General features: G+C 43.1%; 1 protein-coding gene across 1 annotated transcript in view; it reads left to right on the plus strand.

The window, feature by feature from the left end:
* The window catches only part of itpr2 (inositol 1,4,5-trisphosphate receptor, type 2), a 48,225-nt gene that overhangs the window by 2,474 nt on the left and 21,584 nt on the right, over window positions 1–24,167 (plus strand). Inside the window, exons 2-37 of the mRNA XM_079270306.1 lie at window positions 1,764–1,834; window positions 2,122–2,240; window positions 2,331–2,417; window positions 3,414–3,572; window positions 4,345–4,443; window positions 4,722–4,805; window positions 4,925–5,071; window positions 5,943–6,038; window positions 6,438–6,482; window positions 8,319–8,470; window positions 8,819–8,918; window positions 9,000–9,160; window positions 9,258–9,399; window positions 9,669–9,827; window positions 10,158–10,330; window positions 10,889–11,008; window positions 11,252–11,440; window positions 11,581–11,832; window positions 11,919–12,066; window positions 12,193–12,340; window positions 12,909–13,096; window positions 13,202–13,325; window positions 13,428–13,485; window positions 13,643–13,808; window positions 14,009–14,176; window positions 14,661–14,747; window positions 14,850–14,975; window positions 15,119–15,241; window positions 15,519–15,716; window positions 15,823–16,074; window positions 16,169–16,294; window positions 16,443–16,571; window positions 16,905–17,025; window positions 17,155–17,336; window positions 17,849–17,991; window positions 18,431–18,539. Coding sequence (XP_079126432.1) covers window positions 1,764–1,834; window positions 2,122–2,240; window positions 2,331–2,417; window positions 3,414–3,572; window positions 4,345–4,443; window positions 4,722–4,805; window positions 4,925–5,071; window positions 5,943–6,038; window positions 6,438–6,482; window positions 8,319–8,470; window positions 8,819–8,918; window positions 9,000–9,160; window positions 9,258–9,399; window positions 9,669–9,827; window positions 10,158–10,330; window positions 10,889–11,008; window positions 11,252–11,440; window positions 11,581–11,832; window positions 11,919–12,066; window positions 12,193–12,340; window positions 12,909–13,096; window positions 13,202–13,325; window positions 13,428–13,485; window positions 13,643–13,808; window positions 14,009–14,176; window positions 14,661–14,747; window positions 14,850–14,975; window positions 15,119–15,241; window positions 15,519–15,716; window positions 15,823–16,074; window positions 16,169–16,294; window positions 16,443–16,571; window positions 16,905–17,025; window positions 17,155–17,336; window positions 17,849–17,991; window positions 18,431–18,539 — 4,951 coding nt within the window. The remainder of the gene's footprint in view (window positions 1–1,763; window positions 1,835–2,121; window positions 2,241–2,330; window positions 2,418–3,413; window positions 3,573–4,344; window positions 4,444–4,721; window positions 4,806–4,924; window positions 5,072–5,942; window positions 6,039–6,437; window positions 6,483–8,318; window positions 8,471–8,818; window positions 8,919–8,999; window positions 9,161–9,257; window positions 9,400–9,668; window positions 9,828–10,157; window positions 10,331–10,888; window positions 11,009–11,251; window positions 11,441–11,580; window positions 11,833–11,918; window positions 12,067–12,192; window positions 12,341–12,908; window positions 13,097–13,201; window positions 13,326–13,427; window positions 13,486–13,642; window positions 13,809–14,008; window positions 14,177–14,660; window positions 14,748–14,849; window positions 14,976–15,118; window positions 15,242–15,518; window positions 15,717–15,822; window positions 16,075–16,168; window positions 16,295–16,442; window positions 16,572–16,904; window positions 17,026–17,154; window positions 17,337–17,848; window positions 17,992–18,430; window positions 18,540–24,167) is intronic.

Raw genomic sequence — 24,167 nt, forward strand, 5'->3', positions numbered from 1 at the left:
TGGCGCTAAATTTAGCTCGTCTGTGTCCAGCGTGCTATCATTGGTTCATGTGTAACTCAGTTACAGAGCAAACTGTTGCGCTGGCTGTTTGAACTGAAGCCCGGCTCTCTGCCGACTTAAAGTTACTTATTCATGAGCTTGAGTGACTTTTCCGGAGAGCCTTCCTGTTTAGCCATTTAGCACTTCATTCTGCTTCCTGTTGGGCCCTATTGTGTCTCATTTAGATGTAACTCTGATACAGACTCGGAGGAAATAGTACACGGCCTGTGGATTGACACTGATCAAGTGCCGCAGCATAAATAGGAAATGGCTCCGCTCCCTTCAGCAGGGCTGCCAGCTTTGTATGAATTGGAGGAATTGTGCATTGCATTATGTTTCTCCTCAGTGGACAGGATGAATGGATGTGCTTGTGCACCTCGGCCTTTGGTGCAAATGGGATGATATGGAGGCTTTGACATAGAAATTCACGGCTGGTGTTCTAGAATATATTCCAGCAGATTGAAATCAGAGCTTTTCTCTGATATGTAGCCACTGCAAACAACCAACAAACACTGAAAGTCCCAAACAACACACGTGGACACTTCCTCAAACAATGTGACCAGTGGGACCCTTGACTGCAGAGAACTGGTTTTCCACACTTATATTAAACCCTGATCTCAACTAAAGTGTGCTGTTACACCAGAGTATCTCACATTGGCGTTCTTACTTCAACCAATTTCCTGAAAGAGGATTAGAGTAACTCCGGGACTAAATGAAGGCATGTGTAACTTCAGATCAATGTACGACAGCATCAGGTCTACTGACAGGAACAACCAGTCTGGTTCAATCATTTGGATTCATTACATGTTCTCACGTGTACATAGCAAATGCAGAACGGAGGATTTCACTGCTGCAGTCCAGACCTACATTTGAGTCACAGAAAGTAAAGAACTGATCACTTTAGTCTTTCAGGTATTCTGTTCATAAACCCGTTCTTGTTCCGTCTCCATTTGCCTGCTTTCGTTCCTCTAATTCCACTAAACAATCTGCTCTCTGCCGCTCCAGCTTGTATGAGCACCTTCACCCTCCGTCTTCTCAGTGTTGACTACTGACATAGGTGGCTGAAATTGAAACGTTTTTTCAGAAAGCAATTTTGAAAGCAGTGTTAAACTGGTCTAGACAAAGACCTGGGAAACAGTCCAATGGCAAGGCAGCCTTCATGTTGTGAGATGTAAGATGACAGACAGTTGTGACAAATGAATAAATGGTTTCATTTTACACAGTCTTTGTGTAAATTAGGTTATTATTAGGTTTGTTTTTTACTAAATGCTCTTTTGCAACGTTCATTCAGGCATGTCAGCTCTTGCATTTACACAACACATCTCAGCTTCCTCAATTCAACCGAACGTCAGTCTAATGTCTGAATTATACTGACCTGCTGTGCATCACTACACCTGTCAGTGAAACATCTCCACTGTGTAACGAGCCCATAAAAGGTGAATATGTGGGGAAATATGGCAGTTATCAGGTGGATAACAGCCCTGGAGTGCCCTCTGATCAACCCTGCACAGAAAGCACATGTTTTCCTGTGGTGGCAGCGGCCTATACATGCTCTGTATACATACCTGTATATGCATTTGACTGTGATCCCACAATTAGCCGTCATTGTGTCATGTAAATATTTGTTTTTATGGCGAGTGATTCATTGAAAAAAAGGTTAAATTATAATAATCATAATAAATAGTTCTGATTGAATTCTCATCATTTTGTCCTCTTCTCTGCAGGCTTGTCGATGACAGGTGTGTGGTCCAGCCTGATGCTGGAAACCTGGCCAACCCACCCAAAAAGTTCAGAGGTGTGTAGGAATATACTAGTCACACTGGTTCGAGGTTACACACACACACCCACAAACACACACACACACACACACACACACACACACAGTCAAGGCTGATTGGGCCCTCTGCGCTCAATGTTGTTTGACACAACATTGTGGTTTTAGAGAAGCGTTTATGTGTTTAAGTGACTCCACAGGCCACTAGTGGGTAAATAACCATTGACTTCAAAAATGCTGTTTCACCACAGACTCTCGAGTGGCATTTAACTTGTGTTGTGTTCCTGAATGCCTCTCCTCCTCGCCAGATTGCCTCTTCAAGGTGTGTCCCATGAACAGATACTCGGCCCAGAAACAATTCTGGAAGGCAAAACAAGGAAAACAAGGACACAACAACACTCAGGGAGACCTGTTTAAGAAGCTACAGGTAGAGCGTTTTTAATTTCACAGTCGACATCGAGATCTCCATATTCATTTGAGCCCCGAAGCTGTAGTAAATCTCTGTCTCATTACTCAGCATGCAGCAGAACTGGAACAGAAGCAGAACGAGTCGGAGAACAAGAAGCTCCTTGGCGAAGTTGTGAAATACAGTAATGTCATCCAGGTACAGCCCATCTCTTCAGCAAACACCTGCGGTGTCAGTTTGTCTTAAATCCAGAGGCTTGTTTTGTGTTTTTGTGTTTACCGAGGTTGTGTTGCTGCCACCTGATAGCTTCGGCCATTTTGAGCAAGTCCGCAATTGTAGTTTTGGGTTTCACTGACTGTTGCAAAAGGCGTTCAAAGCAGTCTCCATTGTTCCGTCAGTAAGCAGGCCTTTTTCAATAAGTAGTTTCTTAGTGTTGACTTGAAACATAATTTAGCGCTTGTTTTTTAAATGGAATCGGGAAATGTGTTTTGGGGTAATACACGCACTTCTTCAAATGAGGCCACATGGACTAAAATAGGAAACCAACTCTTTTAAATCAAACAAGAAGTTACCTTGAGGCAAAACCTACCTCTGCTTTTTCATAAAAGGTTCATGTTCTCTTACTCTTGTACAGTGGTGGGAAATAACAAGGTACAATAACTCAAGTCCTGTGCTTAAATACTACTGGGACACACTAAACTTAGGTATTTACCTTTAATGCCCCTTTATAATTTATACTCCACTACAATTCATTCAATTTACTGTCAATCCTTTTTTTAGGTTGGACAAAACTGTGAAGGTGTCACTTTTGGCTGAATTGTGATGGGATTTCTTTGATTTTCTTTACAAACCAAAGAGGCAATCGATTAATTGAAGAAATAATCAAGAGATGAATCCAAAAGGAAAATAATCATTAGTTGCAGTCCTATATAAATACTAATTATTGCATGAGCAATAATATCTAATAAATAATAGTGATATATAATAGTGTAACAGTCCCAAGGACCATTTTCCTGCATTGAGTACTTTTCCCAGATTTTTCTGTTTTCCTTTACTTAAAGTTACATTTCCAATGCAGGACTTCAGTCTTATTGGAGTATTTTCAGAGTTTGGTATGAGTATTCTTACTGAACCAAACTTCAGTATCTGAATCTGCTCTTGCAGTATTTAAACTCTCTGAATCTTATTTCTTAGCTCCTGCACATTAAGAGCAATAAGTACCTGACGGTGAACAAGCGTCTCCCCGCTCTGCTTGAGAAGAATGCCATGCGGGTTTCTTTGGACCCGGCCGGGAACGAAGGCTCCTGGTTCTACATTCAGCCTTTCTGGAAGCTCCGTAGCGAAGGCGATAATGTAGGTCTCCCTCCACTTGGCGCCACACACATTTCTTTAGACGTAAAGTTCAGTTTGACGTTCCTCTCTGTTACAAAGTACAGCAGGTGCCCGACCTTTTCATCCTATACACACTGTCAGTTCATTGTTCGTCCTGTCCCAGTAACATTTCTGATTTTGTCCTTCCCCCTTTGGCTTTAGCATCCTATGGTTAAAGGTATTGCTCTTGATTGTGCATGGTGTTTGTGCATTATTAGGTCAGACACAGAATCTCATGTAAAAAGCATGGACCCACCGGCCTTCCCATTGCATGTTAGGCTTTTAGGTTGAGCTTTAAAAGCATCCAGTCGGTCCGTACTTTCTATCTACTTTTTGCCACTGATGCTGTTTCATGTATATTCAAAATGTTTTGGAATACAGCATTGCCATAAGTGTGATGAGCGACACATTTGTGAAACCACTGTGTGCTTGTGTGTGGCTGGTTAACATGAGATACTGTGTGTCTATTGTTGGGTTAGAGACAGGCAGTGTACTTTCAGTCACTATATTTGTATGCTGCATTTGTGTTTTGCTCACCACAGTATGAATAAACTTGTTTGCCAACTCAATCACTCTCTCATGTGAAGCTCAGCTTGTTGCTGTTGCACATAGCACCCCTTTTTTTTTTAAAATAAGGGGATGTTTGCATGGACACAGTCTTACTTCCTGTTTCATCCATTTGAACACTTGTGGAAGTTTTCCAACCTGCGTCTTCACCTGTGTTGGCGTATGACTGTCTGTAATTGGGTTCAAGGTGGTGGTTGGAGACAAGGTGGTGCTGATGCCAGTGAATGCAGGGCAGCCTCTTCATGCCAGTAACATCGAGCTGCTAGACAACCCCGGCTGCAAAGAGGTGGGACTAGTTCATCTATATTGTTTCTGTCCGTGCTGAAAAACTAAGTTTTAGTCAAATAAAGAAAGAAAAACCTGTACTTTTACAGTTCCCTTTAGTTTGAGGAGTTTTTAATGTAATGCTTTATTATCTTGGTCCTTTAATAACTGTGGTTGAAATTATTATTTTTTTTAAAGGATGGTGTTACAAGGATTTCAACAGACCTCATGTGACTTTTGTATGATCATCATCTAAACTTCATGATGCGTTTGCCCCTTGCTCTCTGCTTCATGCTGCAGGTTAATGCTGTTAACTGTAACACAAGCTGGAAGGTCACCCTGTTCATGAAGTTTAGCGACTACAGGGAAGATGTGCTGAAGGGGGTATGTTGTTTCCTCCGTGCATCTTTTAGCGCAACTGCATGTAGTTTGCACGTCTTCAGAAGCATACGGCATGCAGTTATCTTGCAGCAGTGTCATGTTTTGCTCGTGCGGTCTGTCAGGGTGACGTGGTGAGGCTGTTTCACGCTGAGCAGGAGAAGTTCCTGACCTGTGACGAGTACAAGCAGCAGCAGCACGTCTTCCTCAGGACCACACTGCGGCAGTCTGCCACCTCCGCCACCAGCTCCAAGGCTCTCTGGGAGATCGAGGTAAAGCGCACACAGGAACATCGCGCTTTAATTCTGAGAACATCATTGATGCTAATTAGAAGACAATCATTGTTTTTTGAAAGAAATTGAGTTCATTTATACTGCTCTGGTGACATTTGTCTGAGTGCAGTTTATGGACAAATTTAAATATATTTTTTTGTCCCTTGGTTAACAACCAGCCATACAAAAACAAAATGAAGACCCTCTTAAAGCCAATTGAATCATAAACTTTGCCCAAGTTTAAATACACATAAATCAGCAAATTATGAATTTTTTTTTTATGTTCCTGAATTTACACTTTTGTCATCATTACGGAGCATTTTCACACATTTAGGCCATAATCCCCTGTTTGATAATACACACTGTCGGCCATTTGAACCTTTAGTTCTTTGTTATCCACTTTCTGTATGTTCCTCTTTATCAGCTCGCACTGAGTGGAAGTTCCTGTCGTCCCTCTGCTGTTTGTACCAGAATGTATTTATGTTACCATATCAGTTGATGACATGCTGTTGCACCAGTATGACAAGTGCAAAAAATCCTGTTGTACTTGGCACACGGACTCTCATTCTGACACTGCAGTGATAGGCTGAACTAGAACTCATTTGGTTTGTGAATTATTGTCACTTTGAATAACCACTCTAAATAGAAGAGATCATCCTCTGACTGCTGTTAAACCAATCCTATCCGATCAGGAACCGTTCTGTCTGCGAAACAAAACCAGAAACTAAATGAGCCGTGTTACAAAGAAACTGTGAACAATGTTTGAAATGTCCCTCTGCACTGTAGCAAACCAGCACAGACTGACACTAAAACACATACTTGGACAAAAACGGATGCTTCTAGAAGTCCTTATTTTGTGTTTCCATGCCAGGTTGTGCACTATGACCCCTGTAGAGGCGGAGCCGGCCAGTGGAACAGTCTCTTCCGCTTCAAACACCTGGCGACTGGTAATTACCTCGCAGCAGAGGTGAGTTTTACTCTTTTTCATCCACAGCATTTTGTAGCTGCTCATCATTGTGTTTAATTTAGGAGTCGGTCCTCTGTAGCAGCCGAGGTATTGCTCTCGCTTTAGGGACTGTAAAAGTCAGATGGGTGCATCCCTTCTTTCATTATACAGTACATTTTTAGAGTAGCTTGCACTAATGTACATTCTGTGTCACTTTTCATTTTCAAACTGAGAGAATCTACGAATAAGCACAGCTGAAGGGGATTTTAGGTGGTTGTGCTGTAGGTGGCAGTATTCCCATTGATATGGCGTCCATCACCCATCTGCTGTTGAACAGTTTGCGTTTGGAGTGATGGGGATGATAATGACAGGATGACCATCAGAGCTTCCTATGTTTGAGGTCACTGAGTTTCTCTGCAGGTGAACCCTGAATTCAAAGACAACACGGTGGAGCCCAAAGGAGAGGTGAGTCAGTCAAACAAGCACATTCAGCTGCAAAGTCACACACCACCAACTGATTTTTAACAGTATTGTGTCTACTAAGTTGATATTTATAATTCAAGACAGCAGCGATGCAAATATCATTTTGCACCAGAGATGAGTCAGATTGACCGAAAGAGAGAACGAGCTGGTGAACAAGAAAGATTATAAAAGTGTTTTAGTGGAAACAACGATGATCTCAGCAGCTGAACATTGTCTTCAGACACGTCTCCGTCTCCTCTTCCTTTGGTTATTCAATACCGGCAGTTCTCTAACGGTCGCATACAAACTCTGAATCTATATCCAGACATTTCTTTCAGCTCTTAGCTACCTTGCACATTTGTATTCTGGTAGTGCGAGGAGCACGCACACCAACTCTCTCAGCCTCACACAGTTTCTCATGCACATGCTGAGTTTCAGACACACAGGGGGCTCCTTACATAACGTCTGGGTGTGGGGGTGCCCTGCGAGAGGGGATGGAGGGGAGGCAGACGTGCTGTCTGCTCTGCTCCACTCGCCTGTGCTAAGCTGGTGGGGTGAGTCACCAGAAGAGGGAGGGAGGAGGGAGGAGGGGGAGAGGAGTGGGAGGATTGAGAAGCTGAGGCGTGGAGGCAGCTCTGGGGAGCTTCCCATTGACATGCAGTGAACAGTGGGAGAAATTAACCCTCGCCTTTTTATGTGCTGCATCTGCACCGCGCATACTCTACCAGCCTACGTACCGCGGTGTCTAACACACCACACGGAGAAGTCATGGCTCTCTGGCTACATCGCTGTGTCATTTGATACCTCATTAGTGCAAGAAGCTGTGACAGTATAGTTTGGCTCACATCCGTCCATCCTCAATTATAGATCTTATCAACTGTTGGGCTCATTTATCAGTACTTACGTGAGTGTTAAACGATATGGCAACTTGATACAAAACATGTATATGCTCGGCTTCTCATAGCCATAGTTATACTCACCAAACCATTTCACTGAAATTAGGCTGAATTTTTGGAATATATAAACATTCATTGTATACATGCAGTCTGGACATGAAGGTAAGAGGAAGTCCTGCTGTGTACACTGCCTTTAGCAATAAACAATTAATCAATTAATTAATTCGTGGACAGAAAAATAATTGATATTGAAGTTATCATCATGTGTGATGTCATAATTTAAAGTAATATACCAAATATTTTTTTCTGGTAGCAGCTATAACAATGTGAGAATTTCCCTTTTATATTGTTAGCATATTATTATTATAAAAAACAGATTTATTCTGAATTACTATCATTATCTATTATTCTGCAGATTATTTCTCTGATCTGTCATTTTGTTTATAAAATGGTCAACATGCCCATGCCCAATGTGACATCATTGCTTCTTTCATCCAACCAACAATTCAAAATCTAAATATGATTATTGATCATACAAATAATAATGATCATTGATCATATAAATAATAATGATCAATAATCAAAAAAGTTTCAGATGATTAGTTGCAGCCCGTTGCAACATTCATCCACTTGCAACAGTGTTAACATACTCGTGTGAACCGCCTCGGCATGCATCTTTGTTTTATAGACTTGAATATGGACTGTTGTCTACTGTAGACAATCCATCTGTTAATATTGATAATCAACTTAACTATGTGCCATATGAGCATTTAGACTGCGGACGTTCATTTACTGTGTGTGTGTGTGTGTGTGTGTGTGTGTGTGTGTGTGTGTGTGTGTGTGTGTGTGTGTGTGTGTGTGTGTGTGTGTGTGTGTGTGTGTGTGTGTGTGTGTGTGTGTGTGTGTGTGTGTGTGTGCGCGTGCGTGTGTGCGTGCTCTGCAGAATGAGACGGATATTTTGTTCTCCAAGAGGAAGCATCAAGCAGCAGAGAAGATTGCTTTCACCCTGGTTTCTGTTTCCCACGGGAATGACATAGCCTCTCTGTTTGAGCTGGATGCCACCACTCTCCAGCGTGCCGACTGCCTCGTGCCCAGGTCAGTCAGTCACATGGGAGCAACAGTAACAACAGCAAGTTACATCTGCTTCAGTTGCATCCACAGTGGGCTTCTTTCACTATAGTTCACAGCGCAGAACAGTTTAAGATAATATCTATATAATATATATTTCGACTCCAAATGATCTACTTTTATGAATTTTCTTCAGAAATGTGTCATTGGTAATACTTGCTACTGAACAATTACGCAACAGGCCGAATTGCCATCACTTTAGCTATGCTAACAGCTAATTGATTCACCCAGATGGATGCTATTTAGTTCAACAGCAGCAGCACACTAAACTAAAGATCATATGAGATGTAAACGTCTTGTCCCATTCTTCCTTAGAAACTCCTATGTGAGACTTCGGCACCTGTGCACCAACACCTGGGTGAAAAGCACCAACGTCCCCATCGATGCAGAGGAGGAGCGTCCGGTGATGCTCAAGGTCCACACACAGACACACACACACACGAGTAAAACAAACATGGATGCATTATTTAGACGTTTATGTTGGCTGTCATAATAGATTGGCACCTGTTCGACTAAAGAGGACAAAGAAGCTTTCGCCATCGTATCTGTGCCCCTGTCGGAGGTCAGAGACTTGGACTTTGCCAATGATGCCAGCAAGGTCCTGGAGTCCACTGTGAAGAAGCTTCAGTACGGAAACATCGCTCAGAATGAGAGGAGGTACGGATGCTTGAGCATGACAACATCGGTGACACAAGGTGGTGTGCATGTTTTATGATTTTATGTTATTTTTTGCCTTCATATGTATTTTTTTCAGGTTTGTGACTAAGCTCCTGGAGGACCTTGTTTTCTTTGTATGTGTGGTACCAAACAATGGCCAGGATGTTTTGTCTGTGGTCACCTCCACACCCAACCGAGAGAGGCAGAAACTCATGAGGGAACAGAACATCCTTGCGCAGGTCAGCACGAGTACACACACACACACACACACACACACACACTTCTGTCCTTGTAGAATGCAGACCGATCAGAACTTTAACACAAGGGTCCAGGACTGACAGGGATGCCCAGTGCAAATCTTAAATTGTGTCGTATTTCCATTGGTGCGATATTTTACAGCAACCACAGATTGGCATCAAGAAGTGTATTCATCAAAGTATCTCCCTGCTATAGTTCGGAGATGCTCGGTTGGTTCTTCATCATTGTATGTGGGTTTCTGTTGCTCCAGATCTTTGGCATCCTGAAGGCTCCATTCACAGATCAGGGTGATGGTCCGTTGCTAAAGTTGGAGGATTTGGGAGACCAGCGCTATGCTCACTTCAAGTACATGTTGAGACTCTGCTACAGGGTGCTACGCCACTCCCAACAGGACTATCGCAAGAACCAGGCATGTGTCCTTCTTTTACAGTCTAATATTGAGTACTCATTGAGTTTCAGGCTCATTAACATGTTCATTATCACAGGGATGTGGGGTAGTTTAAGCATAGAGAGATGGCTTTTGATTGGGAGCATATCAGTCAGAATTTTTTCCGATTTGATTTCATACAAATGTAATATTTCAATTTATTTTGTGCTCATCAAGCAAACTAAGCCATTGCATAACCTCACTTGGGCTTTAGTCAATTGCAGCCCTTGATTAATCATGTGTAGATCATTTTGTGCTGCTCAGTGTCTTAACGGTTTGTGGTTATGACCATATGTCTTTTGTGCCACATAGGAATATATAGCCAAAAAGTTCACAATCATGCAGTCTCAGATTGGCTATGAGATCCTGGCTGAGGACACAATCACTGCCCTGCTGCACAACAACCGCAAGCTGCTGGAAAAACACATCACAGCCAGAGAGATTGAGACCTTCGTCAGCCTGCTGAGGCGCAACAGAGAGCCCAGGTCAGCCCAGGACACGTACACCTCCAGAAGACAAGATGACCCAGGGGAACGATTTCACAACATTGAAAATAGGACAAATCTGATATGTGCATGGAAATTTGTGGTCATACTTTTGTTGCAAATGGTTCATTTTGTAACACAGGGACTGAAGTTTAACGCAGTTTAATGCAGAATAATTCAATCAAATAAGATATGTGAATCTTACTTACGGTACGTAATTCTCAATTCCGTTTTTATCAGAAATTAATTTCTAACCTTTACCATATGGTCACTTTGATGCCATATTTTGTCATGAGTGGCTAATTGGTATATTAAAAGGTGTTACCGTTATTGTGTCCCTCTGCTTTATATGTTAAAATACAACGGAGTATGTACCGTAAGAGTCATATCTGTCGTATAAAGCAACAGAAGAATTTTTACATGGAAAAAGGGGGAAGAAAAATATGTTATGTACAGCCAGGAACACACACAAGCTTCAGTTCATGTGTTCCTTTGCTGAAGCCTTGTGTGTAAAACATTTGTTCAACGTGGTGATTCATGTCTGCGCTACCCTTCTAGGTTCCTGGATTATCTGTCTGATCTCTGCGTGTCCAACAAGACTGCAATCCCCGTCACACAGGAGCTTATCTGTAAATTTATGCTGAACCCCACCAACGCAGACATCCTCATCCAGACCAAGTGAGTCATACCCTGTGGTATCTATATTTAAAACATCCAAGTTGATCCTGTCATATTTCACTCCTTCATTTTTAAACATGTACAAACACGCACATTCAGTACGCGCTGAAGAACGTGCTGCTTCCTCCTTGTGAAATAGATATTTTCAGCAGCCGCAGTTCTACGTCAGAATTTAATGTGGGCAATTTTTCCAGTAACTGCTATTTGTCACACTCCCTCTCTCGGCCCCCCCCCTCCCCCCAGACTAATCCCGAACACAGAGATCACCCTGGAGTCCTCCTTGCTGCAGGAGGAGGAGGTGGAGGAGGAGGCTGAGGTTTGGCTCTACTGGATCGACAGCCACAAGGAGCCTCACGGCAAATCCATTCGCCACCTGGCCCAGGATGCCAAGGGCAACCACAAGATGGATGTAGACATTATCACCTATTACAGGTGACGATGGCATTGTTGGTTTTAGTTCCCCCATGTGCTGCACCTTATTTCAGCAACACAAAAATAGCTGAAACAAGCCCCCTTCATCTTCCCATGTCAAATCTGCAGAAACAAAAACATGTCCCTTGCCTCCTCTGTAGGTACCAGTTGAACCTCTTTGCTAAGATGTGTCTGGACCGACAGTACCTAGCCATCAACCAGATCACCTGTCAGCTTCCCGTGGATCTGATCCTGCGCTGCATGTTTGACGACTGCCTGCCCTACAACCTCAGAGCCTCCTTCTGCCGTCTCATGCTGCATATGCATGTGGACCGTGACCCACAGGAGCCCGTGGTGCCCGTACGGTATGCCCGCCTCTGGACCGAGATCCCCTCCAAGATCACCATCCATGAGTGAGTGTCCATCTGCGAGATTATCTGTGTTATGTACAGGTGTATTTTGCAAGTCACCACATGCAGATTGTGACTGTTTCCCACAGGTTTGAGTATGATTCCACTGACACGTCAAGAGAAGAGATGAAGAAAAAGTTTGCTCACACCATGGATTTTGTCGAAGAATATCTTAAAGATGTGGTCAGCCAGCCTTTTCCATTTGGAGATAAAGACAAGAATGAACTCACGCTAGAGGTAAAATAAACACATGCAGCAGGCTATTTCAGTCTGACATTGTACTTCATGCATGTGTTTTTGTGTGCCACTGTAAGGGTTTATTTATTTTTTTTATCCTAATGACGATTGACTTCTGTCTTCCAGGTGGTGAATCTGGCTCGCAACCTGGTTTACTTTGGTTTCTATAGCTTTAGTGAGCTGCTGCGTCTCACACGCACTCTGCTGGCCATCCTGGATATTGTCCAGCACCCACTGACCTTCATGAACAAGCTCGACAGGAGCCCAGAGACTGGTCAGTGCAGTTATGCAGCATAAGGCTATTGTGTCATTGAGTTGGTCGACTATGATGACCAATGTCCTCACGTTTCTAGATGGAAAATATGGATGCAGCAGTTAACAAATGTATGCAGGAGCAAGACTACGCATGAAAGCATTAGGGTTTACTGTTTAACCTTTTGTTTTCTTAGACCTGAGAAAGAGTCCTGGGTGTCAGGGGAACAGCAATACGAAGTTACAGAAATAGAGACTTATAGATTTGAGGTCTAAGACTTCTGCAGATCAGAAAAAGTAGGAAGAAATCTGCTAACCGAAGTGAAAAACTTTCAATATAAGCGGACAGAGCGGTAAATAAAGAGAGTGGTAAGGGTTAATGGACTGGAAACAACAACTGCAGATTTGTTTTTGTTCTGGGCCATCCATTCGACATCCTCAGGGCACTTGTTTTAGCTTTATGATACACACAGTCAAAGTTTCACAGGCTTGAGCTGAAATATGTCAACTATGTAAATAGATGTAAAAAGATAGGCTTTACACACACACACACACAATGCAAAATGAGTGAAGATGAATGTTTCCTTCAGGCAACAATGTCCTGCGTACGATCCACGGAGTTGGGGAAATGATGACTCAGATTATGATGAGTCGGGGTGTGCCGCACAGCCTCCCTGACACCTCTCCATCCCTGCGCTACGGGAGAGGACACTTCCTGCCAGACAATGAGGATGTCATGGTGATGGACACCAAGCTGAAGATCATCGAGATCCTGCAAGTAAGCGCCACCCACTGCATGTACTTTAAGTTATTGCTGTTGAAATTTGGCATTATTGAGAAAAAGTATTTCAGTGTTTAAGTCTCTTCTTCCTTTTTCCGTTAGTTCATCCTGAGTGTGAGGTTGGATTATAGGATCACATACTTGTTGTCCATCTACAAGAAAGAGTTTGGGGACAACACCGTAATTGACGGCACTTCCTCTGTGACTGAATTGATCCCAATGACATGTACGACTTAATTTTCTCTCCTTATGCAAGTGCTAAAATCTTCTTTCTTACGCTCTACATGAGGTGTTTACTGTCCTGTTGTTCGATTTCTTTTGTCTCCAGCTTCTGAACCGGACATAGATGAGATTGCAACCAAAGCAGAGAGCATGTTTGCAGGGGGGTAGGTGAAGCTGTGCTTAAATACAACCAAACATTCACACAGAGAAATGAATTCAAGATATAAGTTGATTGTTTTTGAAAGACCTTGTTCCTTAGTCTTTTTGGCAATGATGCATCTGCTTTTAAAAACTCCTATCTAAGCTTTGTTGTGATTTCAGCTCAGAATTAAGTGCAGTGGAGCTGGACGATGAGGGGGGCAGGACGTTTTTGAGGGTTCTGATCCATCTCATCATGCAAGATTACCCACCACTGGTGTCTGGCTCGCTGCAGCTCATCTTCAAACACTTCAGCCAGAGAGCAGAGGTCCTGCAGGCCTTCAAACAGGTAGCGACACAGCAGTTAAAACTGTCTCACTAAGAGCTTCCTCACCTGGAATCTAGCTCGCATTTTAACAATACGCAGACTTTCCAAAGTGGCGCGCTGAGACTTCTTGGCAGAAATATGCTCTCACACACAGGAGTTATTTTAATATCTTTGTCTGGTTAATTTCTCATCAAGTGTGTGTGTGTCTGTGTGTTTTACAGGTTCAGCTATTAGTGTCAGAGCAGGATGTTGATAACTACAAGCAGATCAAGAAAGACCTGGACCAGCTGCGTCTGACAGTTGAGAAGTCAGAGCTGTGGGTGGAGAAAAGTGGAGTCTACAGCGGTGAAGACCTGGGGGTCAGGCAGGTCAAAGAACAGAACATCGAGGTGCTGTACCATCCATTAATGCTATCTCGCATCTAAAAGCAAAAAAATCACATTTCAGATTTTGGTGTGACATTTATTTCTCCACGGGAAGTTTCCATATTTATCGTAAACGTCCCATCAGTCATTCAGCTGCACTGTAAATGGCTTCTTTGTTTGTTGTTATTGTTCATCAAAGCTGATGGAAAGCTGTTTTGTTGGCTAAGTACGAAGGAATAAGGAATCTGCTGTAAATCACTTTTTATTAGTCAGGCCTGTAACATGTAGTGTGTTTTTACATCATTATTGTCATAATATTGCAGCGATGGCAATGATAATGATCTGTGCAGGGACTTTTCCCACCACTGGTAATTAGAGACAGGATGTGATGGTTGTTGCAGCCAAAGATAAACCTTTTGGAGAAAACACAAAAGAATTGTGGAGCTTTACTTAACTATTACTTGCATGTATTTACTGAAAGCTTTTCTTCACGTATGCGTCTTGTCAGGAGGTTGTCCTGAGCCCAGCACAGGATGGAGATAATAAACCTCAAATTGACAGCAACAAAGAAAACAACTACAACATCGTCAAAGAGGTGAGCTCCATGCCTTTATTTCCAGGTTACTCATCTCTTTTTGTTCTGCAGTGCATCTGTAATACATGCGTGTGTGTGTGTGTGTGTGTGTCTGATATTTAGATCCTACTGAGACTCAGTAAGCTATGTTATCCCGGTAAGAAGAGTCGTGTGCAGCAGCAGAGGCTGCTGAAGAACATGGGGGCCCACACAGTGGTGCTGGACCTGCTGCAGATCCCCTATGAGAATGTGAGTAACAACCAAAATGAACGACTCGTTGTACTTGATGTTGTCTGTGAAATCTTTGCGCGTCATTGTTTCTCGATGTCACGCTTTCTTAAATTCTGTCCGATAATCTCTCCTTTTATTTGCTTGGTTCTGCCTTTGCACAGAGTGATGAGAAGATGAATGAAATCATGACCCTGGCACATACGTTTCTGCAGAATTTCTGCAGAGGGAACCATCAGAACCAAGTTCTGCTACATAAACACCTGAACCTCTTCCTCACTCCAGGGGTACATTCACCTTGCTGTACATTTCCCTTGTTGTCATGCCTTACTTTTTAGCGAGGCTCTTTCTGGTAGAGCATGCAGTAGCATCCTCAGGATTTATCTGTCATGAAAAAGAAAAACAACAGCAGCCTGACAGCAGGAAAGTGATATGTACCGGTACTCATTTTGTATTAGCAAGAACAGTTGTCTGTGTTTCTTTCCCTGTTATACAAATTCAATGCACTGTTATTCAGATGATCTTCCTCAAAAAGACTCAATCAAATCTCCTGTATTTAACCAGTTGCTTGAAGCTGAGACAATGCGGCACATCTTTATGAACTACCAGCTGTGCAACGAGATCAGCGACCGTGTGGTCCATCATTTTGTCCACTGCATTGAAACACACGGACGACACGTTCAGTACCTCAAGTTCCTGCAAACCATTGTGAAAGCAGATGGGAAGTATGTGAAGAAATGTCAGGACAAAGTCATGTCAGAGGTGAGATCAAAATGTTTTCAAATGAACACGTTTGTACGTTTTATTAATCAGCGAGTATAACGGTAAACCTTTCTTCGGGTCTCTGTTTGTTTGTTTGTTTGTCCAGCTGGTGAACGGAGGCGAAGACGTGCTGGTGTTCTACAACGACCGCTCCTCGTTCTCCGTGTTGCTGCAGATGATGGGCTCCGAGCGAGAGCGGACAGATGAAGATGGAGCGCTGGCCTACCACAACATGCTTGTGGAGCTACTGGCTGCCTGCACCGAGGGCAAGAACGTCTACACTGAGCTGAAATGCAACTCTCTGCTACCGCTGGACGACATTGTCAAAGTTGTCACTGATGTCCACTGTATACCAGAGGTAAGGCTGGACAAGTTCATGGTACAGATAAAAATACACATTTTGTGAAGTTATTTTTGCATCCTTGGGTACATTGTTTTTCTTTATCCCCCAGGTCAAAACTGCTTACGTGAACTTTGTGAATCACTGCTACGTGGACACAGAGGTTGAAATGAAGGAGATCTACACCTCCAATCATATCTGGAAGCTCTTTGACAACTTCCTGGTGGACATGTCCAGTGTAAGACTCTGTCAGACTGATACTTTTCTCATGACATGTCGAAATACATTGAGGCTTACTCATTTTCTAAATCCGTTCACTCACTGCGGTGTGGTGTTGGGAGGAGCTTGTTCAGAAGTTTACTCCAGTTCGTTTTTTTGTATTTAAGGTGTGCAACACTACCACAGACCGTAACCATGCTGATTTGGCCCTGGAGAAGTATGTGACAGAGACGGTGATGGCCATTGTCAAGGGTTTCTTCAGCTCAACTTTCTCTGTCAACCACTCCAACCTGCAGGTACTGTTTTTCACCTCTGACAAGCAGGGGAAATGTTCCCGCAGAGAGAGGCTCACTCGTGGCATGTCCAAATCCTTTGCCAACTTTTAGCTACTGTACAGTAAGATGATTTGATAGCAGACTGCCACTTTTACTGCACCATCACCTGGGACCTTGTTGTTTCATTGCAGACATTCGTATACGTCGAGCAGATGCTTGAGGTGTTTTACTCAAGAAGTCTGGCCTAATGTCTGCCATCAGATACAATATTTCTCTACACTTATGCCACTTTCAGAAAACAATATTCTCTCTCGCTCTCTCTCTTGTCCCCCCCCCCCCCCCCCCATTAAACAGACAAACCAGTCCGTCTTCATCAAGCTGCTTCAGTCTTCGTTCAGGATCTACAACTGCAACTGGATCAACTCTGCTCAGAAGGCTAATATTGAGAGCTGTATCAAAACGCTGGCTGACGTTGGTGAGTGTTGCTACTGTCCAGTCTTTGACCAATGATGGCGATAGAGGCATTCAAATGCAAATCACCAACAAATGTATTTATTGTGTTGATTTTGTACACCGACATCCAACCCTTCGTGTTCTTCCCCAGCTAAAGCACGGGCCATAGCCATCCCAGTGGACCTGGACAGTCAGGTCAACACTTTGTCTCTGAAGGTCCATAGCTACATGGTGCAGCGAGCGGCCAAGGACTGGAGGACATCTGCCCGCACACGACCCCGCAAGGAGAACCTGGGTGGCCCTGACTACAAGAACATCATTGAGAAGCTCCAGGTGCACTTTTTTTCCCCCAAACAGGACGAGTAGTCTACAGCCACACCTGCACGAAGGCATGGCAGAGCTTTGAGCTCAATGTTAAAGTGTTGGACCTCATGGTGGTGCTAGATGTAAAGTTCAGGATCGTTAGGTTATTACAATCATCTTGAGGAGGGCATGGATGTCATGACCAAATTGTATGGCAATACATCCAAAAATAACATTTCACTTAACAACCAAAATTGTCAACCTCATACTGGCAATAGAGGAAAAAGTCAAGTTATTAGGTCACATCCTCTGTGCACAACATTTCATGGCAATCCAGCAAACATTTGTTGAGATGTTTCAGCGCTGACCAAAGTGGTGGACTACCATCCCTAGAGCCGTGCCGCTAGTGTGGCTAAACAAAGAAAATACACAGTCTAAACGTAGAAGTTTACGTGGGCTTTTCTAAATGATTTTGAGCAGAATCATTCTCTACAGGAGAGCATTTGATTGAGCCTTTATGTGTGTCGGTCTTTGATGTACAGGGGGTCGTGTCCCTGCTGGAGGAGCAGTTCAGTCCGAAGGTTCAGGCAGAGTTTTCTGTGCTGGTGGATGTTCTTCACAGCCCAGAGCTGCTGTTTCCAGAGGCTGCTCGGTTGCGCTGTGAGAGCGGAGCTTTCATGTCCAAGTAAGTCACACAACCTGTGTAAGGAACAAACACCTACACTAATCAGGTACTATTATACTGCGTGTATTCAGTAGTTGTGGGGGCTTTGGAAAAGAGTTGAAAGTCAAGAATATTTACACCAAAAATATATTTGAAATTATGAATGGAACATTACAAAGACCAAGATGTAGCTTTAAAATAAATAATAGTAAATATGTAAAGAACAAACTGCGGTCAGTGGATTACTCAAACTAACATGTTAGATATGTAAAGAATCTATAGTTTGATACATCAAACCTCCAGGAGTTATATTACTCTGCTGCTGTCTGACCTCGCCGGAGAGCAGAATTCACCTGTGGTGATCAACAAAATATCTCTTTTGATTTGACTTGTGAGCCAGTGACTGCATTAGTAGGACACCATTTTAAGTGATACAGCGTCTATCTTTTCTCTCTGTCAGACTGATCAAACACACCAAGAAGCTTATGGACAAAGAGGAAAAGCTGTGTATCAAGATCCTGCAAACACTCAGAGAGATGATGGACAAGAAGGAATGCTTTCAAGAGGCTGTGAGTACTTGACTCTGAACGAGGAGAATTTCACATGAAACATGGTTTTAATTGTTGTTTTTCACTTTTAGAAAGTAAAACTTCAGAATTCCCAAGAAAATTGTATTGGTTTCTCACAATCTCACTGTTACATAAAAAATGTAATATTTTCTGTGGATTACGCCCTATCTTCAAGTGCCAGCAATGCTGTACTCCCATCAGCAGTGCGGTGTAGTCTTTGTTTTCTCCCAGGTCTGTCGGCCCCGAGCCCAGACTCCCCTTCATCAGTATGCTGTGGGTCTTTCTATGTTACATAACACAGGGAGGCACTTGAGGACACACTCACACTGAGCAGGAGAATAGGTGGGAGGAAGTAAGGGAATGAGGAGGGGGGGGGGCAAGCACTGAACAAACAAATCAATACTGCAGCGAGTATGGGGGTGGGGTGGGGGGGGGGCAGCATATCCTGCTGCTGCACCCCCCCACTCAGCCAGAGGCCTGGAACGTGAATGACAAGAGTTGATAGAGGAGACTGAAGGAGGTGGCTGTGTGTGTATGCTTGTGTGCACCAAGGGGGGTGGAGGGCGAGGGCCAAAAGAGTCCGGTATGTAATCACCTTTGGATGGTTTTAGAAAAGTTTGTTCCAGCAGGTGACACTGTGCAACTCGCACGGCACAAAATGAGCTGCTCAAGTCCAGACTTTAAAGTGAGAAGACAACAACCCAAAAAAAAACACTGTTGTTCAGAATTTCTCACAACTCAGTTTATTGAACTAAACATTGTCCTGAAGTGAAGTGGGAGAAAGCGTGTGTTGCTGTCCTCTGACCATGTGGGATTTGATGCAACATGATTATTATTTGGCTGACAATGCTGTCTTTAAAGGCTGTTACTGTTGCACCACAACATATCACTTGTTGGAACATAATGCATGTATGTTCCTTTACCTTCTCTTTGATTGTAATTGCATTAGTAATACTGTCAAGACTACCTTTCTCAATATAGTACATGGCAGCCAGTGTCACTTACAGGAGTCAGACTTTTGTTTTCCTTTTTTGTGTTTGCATCTTTGCATCCAAGCTGGTGTTTTTTTTTTTTTTTCTTCGAAAAGGCAAATTATTCAACAGTTTTGTGGAATGAGACAAACGAATTTAAAGTACAAAAAACATCACTTTTTTTAAAAGCAGCTCAGCGCATTCGAGCAGCCAGACAGTGCGGTACCGATATGTGAAATGTCAGTTTGTGTAGGTGTGAGTGTGCTCAAGCATGTATTTGTGGCCTCTCTTTGTCATATCCCTGTAGCCCTGAGCGTGGAGCTGCAGCCTCACTGCACAGGAGAGAGAGAGAGAGGGAGAAAACGATTGATGGAAATAATGAGAGAGGGACAGGCAGACAGACAAAAACAGAGGGAGAGAGTGACAGCATAGGCAGCAGAGGTTGGTGGCTCCCCTGGGGTGCAGTGAGTGGGTGGAGGAGAGTGAGAGATGGAGGGAGGGAGCGTGAATGAGGGAGGGAGGGAGGGAGGGAGGGAGAGAGGCAGCCATGTGAGGAGCCATGTGAGTGGAAGGGAAAAAAAAAGTGGGCAGCGGCTGCAGGGTGAGGGATTGGAGAGAAGCGGAGTCTGCTCAGTCCATGAGGAGACAGGGCAGGGGGTGCACTTACGTAACAGCCTGCAGTGCCTGAGCCAGCGTCACGTGGACCATCACGTTCTCCCTCCCTCTTCTGTCCGCTTGCTGCCTCTCTGCTTTTGCCCCCTCCATGCTTTGTCTCGGTCCATCGCATTCTGTCTGCCCGCCTGAGTTATTTTCTATCTCTCTTCCCTCTAGTCCCACCCAGGCTCTGCTCTTTGTTTGCCTGGGTCATGCCAGGAGAGCTGGTCGGGCAGCGGAGGGAAGAGTATAGAGACGTGTTTGCTTACTGCTGCACTGCACTTTATTGGCTGTCAGATAACGGCAGATCCATAAATGTTTTTGCTCCCACTTGCCCTCCAGATGTCTTTGGTGACGGGTTTTTTCAGGATAAAAGACTTGAAGAATGATACTGTACCATAACTATTTACATGGGAGAAAATCTGTATAAAGTACCATTGTAGACTTACATTTAAAATATGATCCCATCCAATGCAATTTATCACGAAAAGAATAACGCTGGTGTTACTCTATAGATGTCTGATTGTCAAATCCCATGAGAAAACAATAATGCAACTATTAGTCTCAATACTTTCTGACTTCCCTACCCTGTCTGTGCTACTCGGCTGCAGGCACATTTGTTGCCACTGAAGACATGAATCTTTAAAAGTGGGTCACAAATACACAGTACAATAATACTATGTACAGAATAGTGTAATAGTACGAAAAAAAAAAGTATTTTCTTAAATCGCATAGGCACTGTAGTATTTCACAAATGTTAGTCAAACATGACTGAATTATGCATTTATTGGGGCCGATTTTCCGCTGTGGATTAATACATGTTCGATGCGGACAACGTTGATGGCCCATAGCACAGAGGAATAAGTTATGAGGGTTTGGATACACCACTATATAAGTACTTATAATAGTACTTATTGTTGATAATAAGAACATATAGAATACCAGTAGACTTATCAATGGCACAAGTTTATGTTTTCTTATTTTAGAACTTAGAATTTTAGGTTTGTTGTCATGTGTGTATCTGCATTCAAGTGTCTTCTTGTTCACAGATGATTAAAAAGCTAGTTATGTAATATAAATCACTCTCACACTCTCCTCCCTCTCTTTCACACTCATCACTGTCATTTACACGCTATCTGTCTGTCTGTCTGTCCTTTCTCTTTCCCGTCCCTCTCTTTCTGTCTTGCTTGCCAAGTTTCACACCACCTGCCCAAGGCAAAGCAGATTTACAGATTACCACCCTCTTGATACTAAGCACATCACACAGATGCATGTAGACGGAAAGCCTTGCTCAGACACACACACACACACTCCCAGGCATGCAGTGCCCCACTGGCTGTCCCTGCGTGAGCTCATCCTGCAGGGTTTTCCCGTGTTGTCTGTGTACTGATGGGAGTAGTGGAACATGGCTTAGGTTCATCCACATGGAGCGGGTCAGGCAGGCACAGGGCTGGATAAGCTCACTGATACTCTTAAGGTTTGACCTTTGACTGGATTCAGGCTGACACAACATCAGTCAAGTCAGAAAGTTGGAGTTAAGTTATCTAGATCTGGACCCTGCAAAGACTAAAAATCTGGGTGGGACTCTCTGGCACAGCACTTAACTGGTTTGAATCCTACTTGAAGGGCCGAGAATACTTTGTCTGTAGCTGATTACACATCAGAGCTGACTAAAATGACATGTGGTGTTCCCCAAGGTTCAATACTGGGGCCGCTTCTGTTCAACATCTACATGCTTCCACTAGCTCAGATTATGGAAAACAACAAAGTGTGTTATCATAATTATGCAGACGACACACAAATCTACATAACTATGTCACCAGGGGACTATAATCCCATACAAGGGCTGGGTAACTGCATTGAACAAATCAACAACTGGATGTGCCAGAATTTTCTTCAATTAAACAAAGATAAAACAGAAGGAATTGTTTTTGGTACCAAGGACGAACAATTGAAAATCACCGCTCAGCTTCAGTCACTGATGTTAAAACCCACAAACCAAGCCAGAAATCTAGGTGTAGTTATGGATTCAGACCTCAACCTGAACAGCCATATCAAGACAATTACAAAATCAGCCTACTATCACCTGAAGAATATATCAAGGATTAGAGGATTTATGTCTCAACAGGATTTGGAAAAACTTGTCCACGCATTTATCTTCAGCAGACTGGACTACTGTAACGGTGTGTTTACAGGTCTCTGTAAAAAATCCGTCAGAAAGCTGCAGCTGATTCAGAACGCTGCAGCTGGAGTCCTCACTAAGACCAGGAGGGTGGACCACATCACTCCAGTTCTGAGGTCTTTGCACTGGCTTCCTGTCCAACAAAGAATTGACTTTAAAATCCTGCTGTTGGTTTACAAAGCACTGAATGGTTTGGGACCAAAATACATCTCTGATCTGCTGCTACCTTATGAACCATCCCGACCCCTCAGGTCGTCTGGGACCGGTCTACTTTCTGTTCCCAGAGTCAGAACTAAACATGGAGAAGCAGCGTTCAGTTTTTCTGCTCCACATATCTGGAACAAAGTCCCAGAAAGCTGCAGGTCTGCTGAGACCCTCAGCTCATTTAAATCAAGATTGAAGACCTTTCTGTTTGCTGCTGCCTTTAATTGAACCACATTCAATTCATATATTCATCAATTTCCTGCATTTCTGCATTTTACTACGGAATTTTATTTCTTACACTGTTTCTTTGTTTTTAAATCTCCTTTTCTTTTGCCTTGTGTTTTGATGCTTTTAATGGTTTTATGTGAAGCACTTTGAATTACCTTGTTGTTGAAATGTGCTATACAAATAAACTTGCCTTGCCTTGCATGCCTTACATTTTCATAAATATTTATCTAATGCCAATAATAATAATAATAAAAATAATCATAATTATATCTGTTTTGAAAATTGGCAATCTATTTGTCATGACTGTTTTACTGCCTGGTCCTTTCCACCTTCCTTCCTTCCTTCCTCTGGCCCTCGCTTCCATCGGTCAGGTGTCTGTTAGTTGAGTATTATGTGTTGGTTTCCATGACAACGAGGGATTAGCACATGTTGGTTGTCTGTCTGGTCTGGCCGTGTCTGCGCACGGGGAGTCTGTGTACCCTGTGTAGAAATGCCCTCAGACCAGCCTTCCTAAACCTTTTAGCTACACAAGCCGCGAAGAGAAGAGACGCCCTGTAAAAAAACCACCCGTAACATTGTGATAGTCCTTGACTTCAGGCCCTCGTGCATCTGTGGGCCACGATGAATGAGATTAGTTGTCATTGTCAACAGTGTTTTGACACAGTTGACAATGACAACTAATCTCATTCATCGTGGCAAGTGAGTTTGTGCATGGAGGCACATGACCGGCGACAGGGAGAGGATGAATGATGTGATGTGCGGCTTGTTGTTTGGACGGATTGCTTCTAGCTTTTGTTAAAGCACAAAATAACAGAATATAGCTCTGCAGTAAATACCAATTTAATGTGTCATTTTATATTATTATCTCTTTCAGTCAATATTCATCAGTGTCATCGTGTGACTGTTGTTCCTCTTTGCCAGTTTTCCTGCTTTTGACATTTGATGTCCATCATCATCAGTTTGAGACTTTTCCCTTTGCCACATTACAAGATTTAGAAATGTTTGTAACTGATGCACTGGCATGTCAGCTAGCAATTATCCCTCTGTAAGGTCCTTTATGTTGCTGTGGTAACGCTTTTATGAAAATAGTGACATCACTATTAAAGCTTTAAATCTGTATCATCTGTTCACTTATTGAGACCATTTATTTGGGATTGACTGAATTGACGTTGCATCACTAACGTGATGTAATGTAAAGAAATTGCGGAAGAAAAGCCTTCATACTCGGGAACATTAATGTCTGCACAATATTTTGTGGCAATCCATTTTTGGGTTCTTATATTTCAGTCTGGACCAAAGTATTGTCTCTCTTGACAAACGGACAATATTGCCATCCATAAAGCATTGCCAGCAGCGTGGCAATGCTTCAATCCAAGCCAGCTAACACAG

The sequence above is a fragment of the Melanostigma gelatinosum genome (genome assembly GCF_949748355.1).
Source record: "Melanostigma gelatinosum genome assembly, chromosome: 1".
NCBI lineage: Eukaryota > Metazoa > Chordata > Actinopteri > Perciformes > Zoarcidae > Melanostigma > Melanostigma gelatinosum.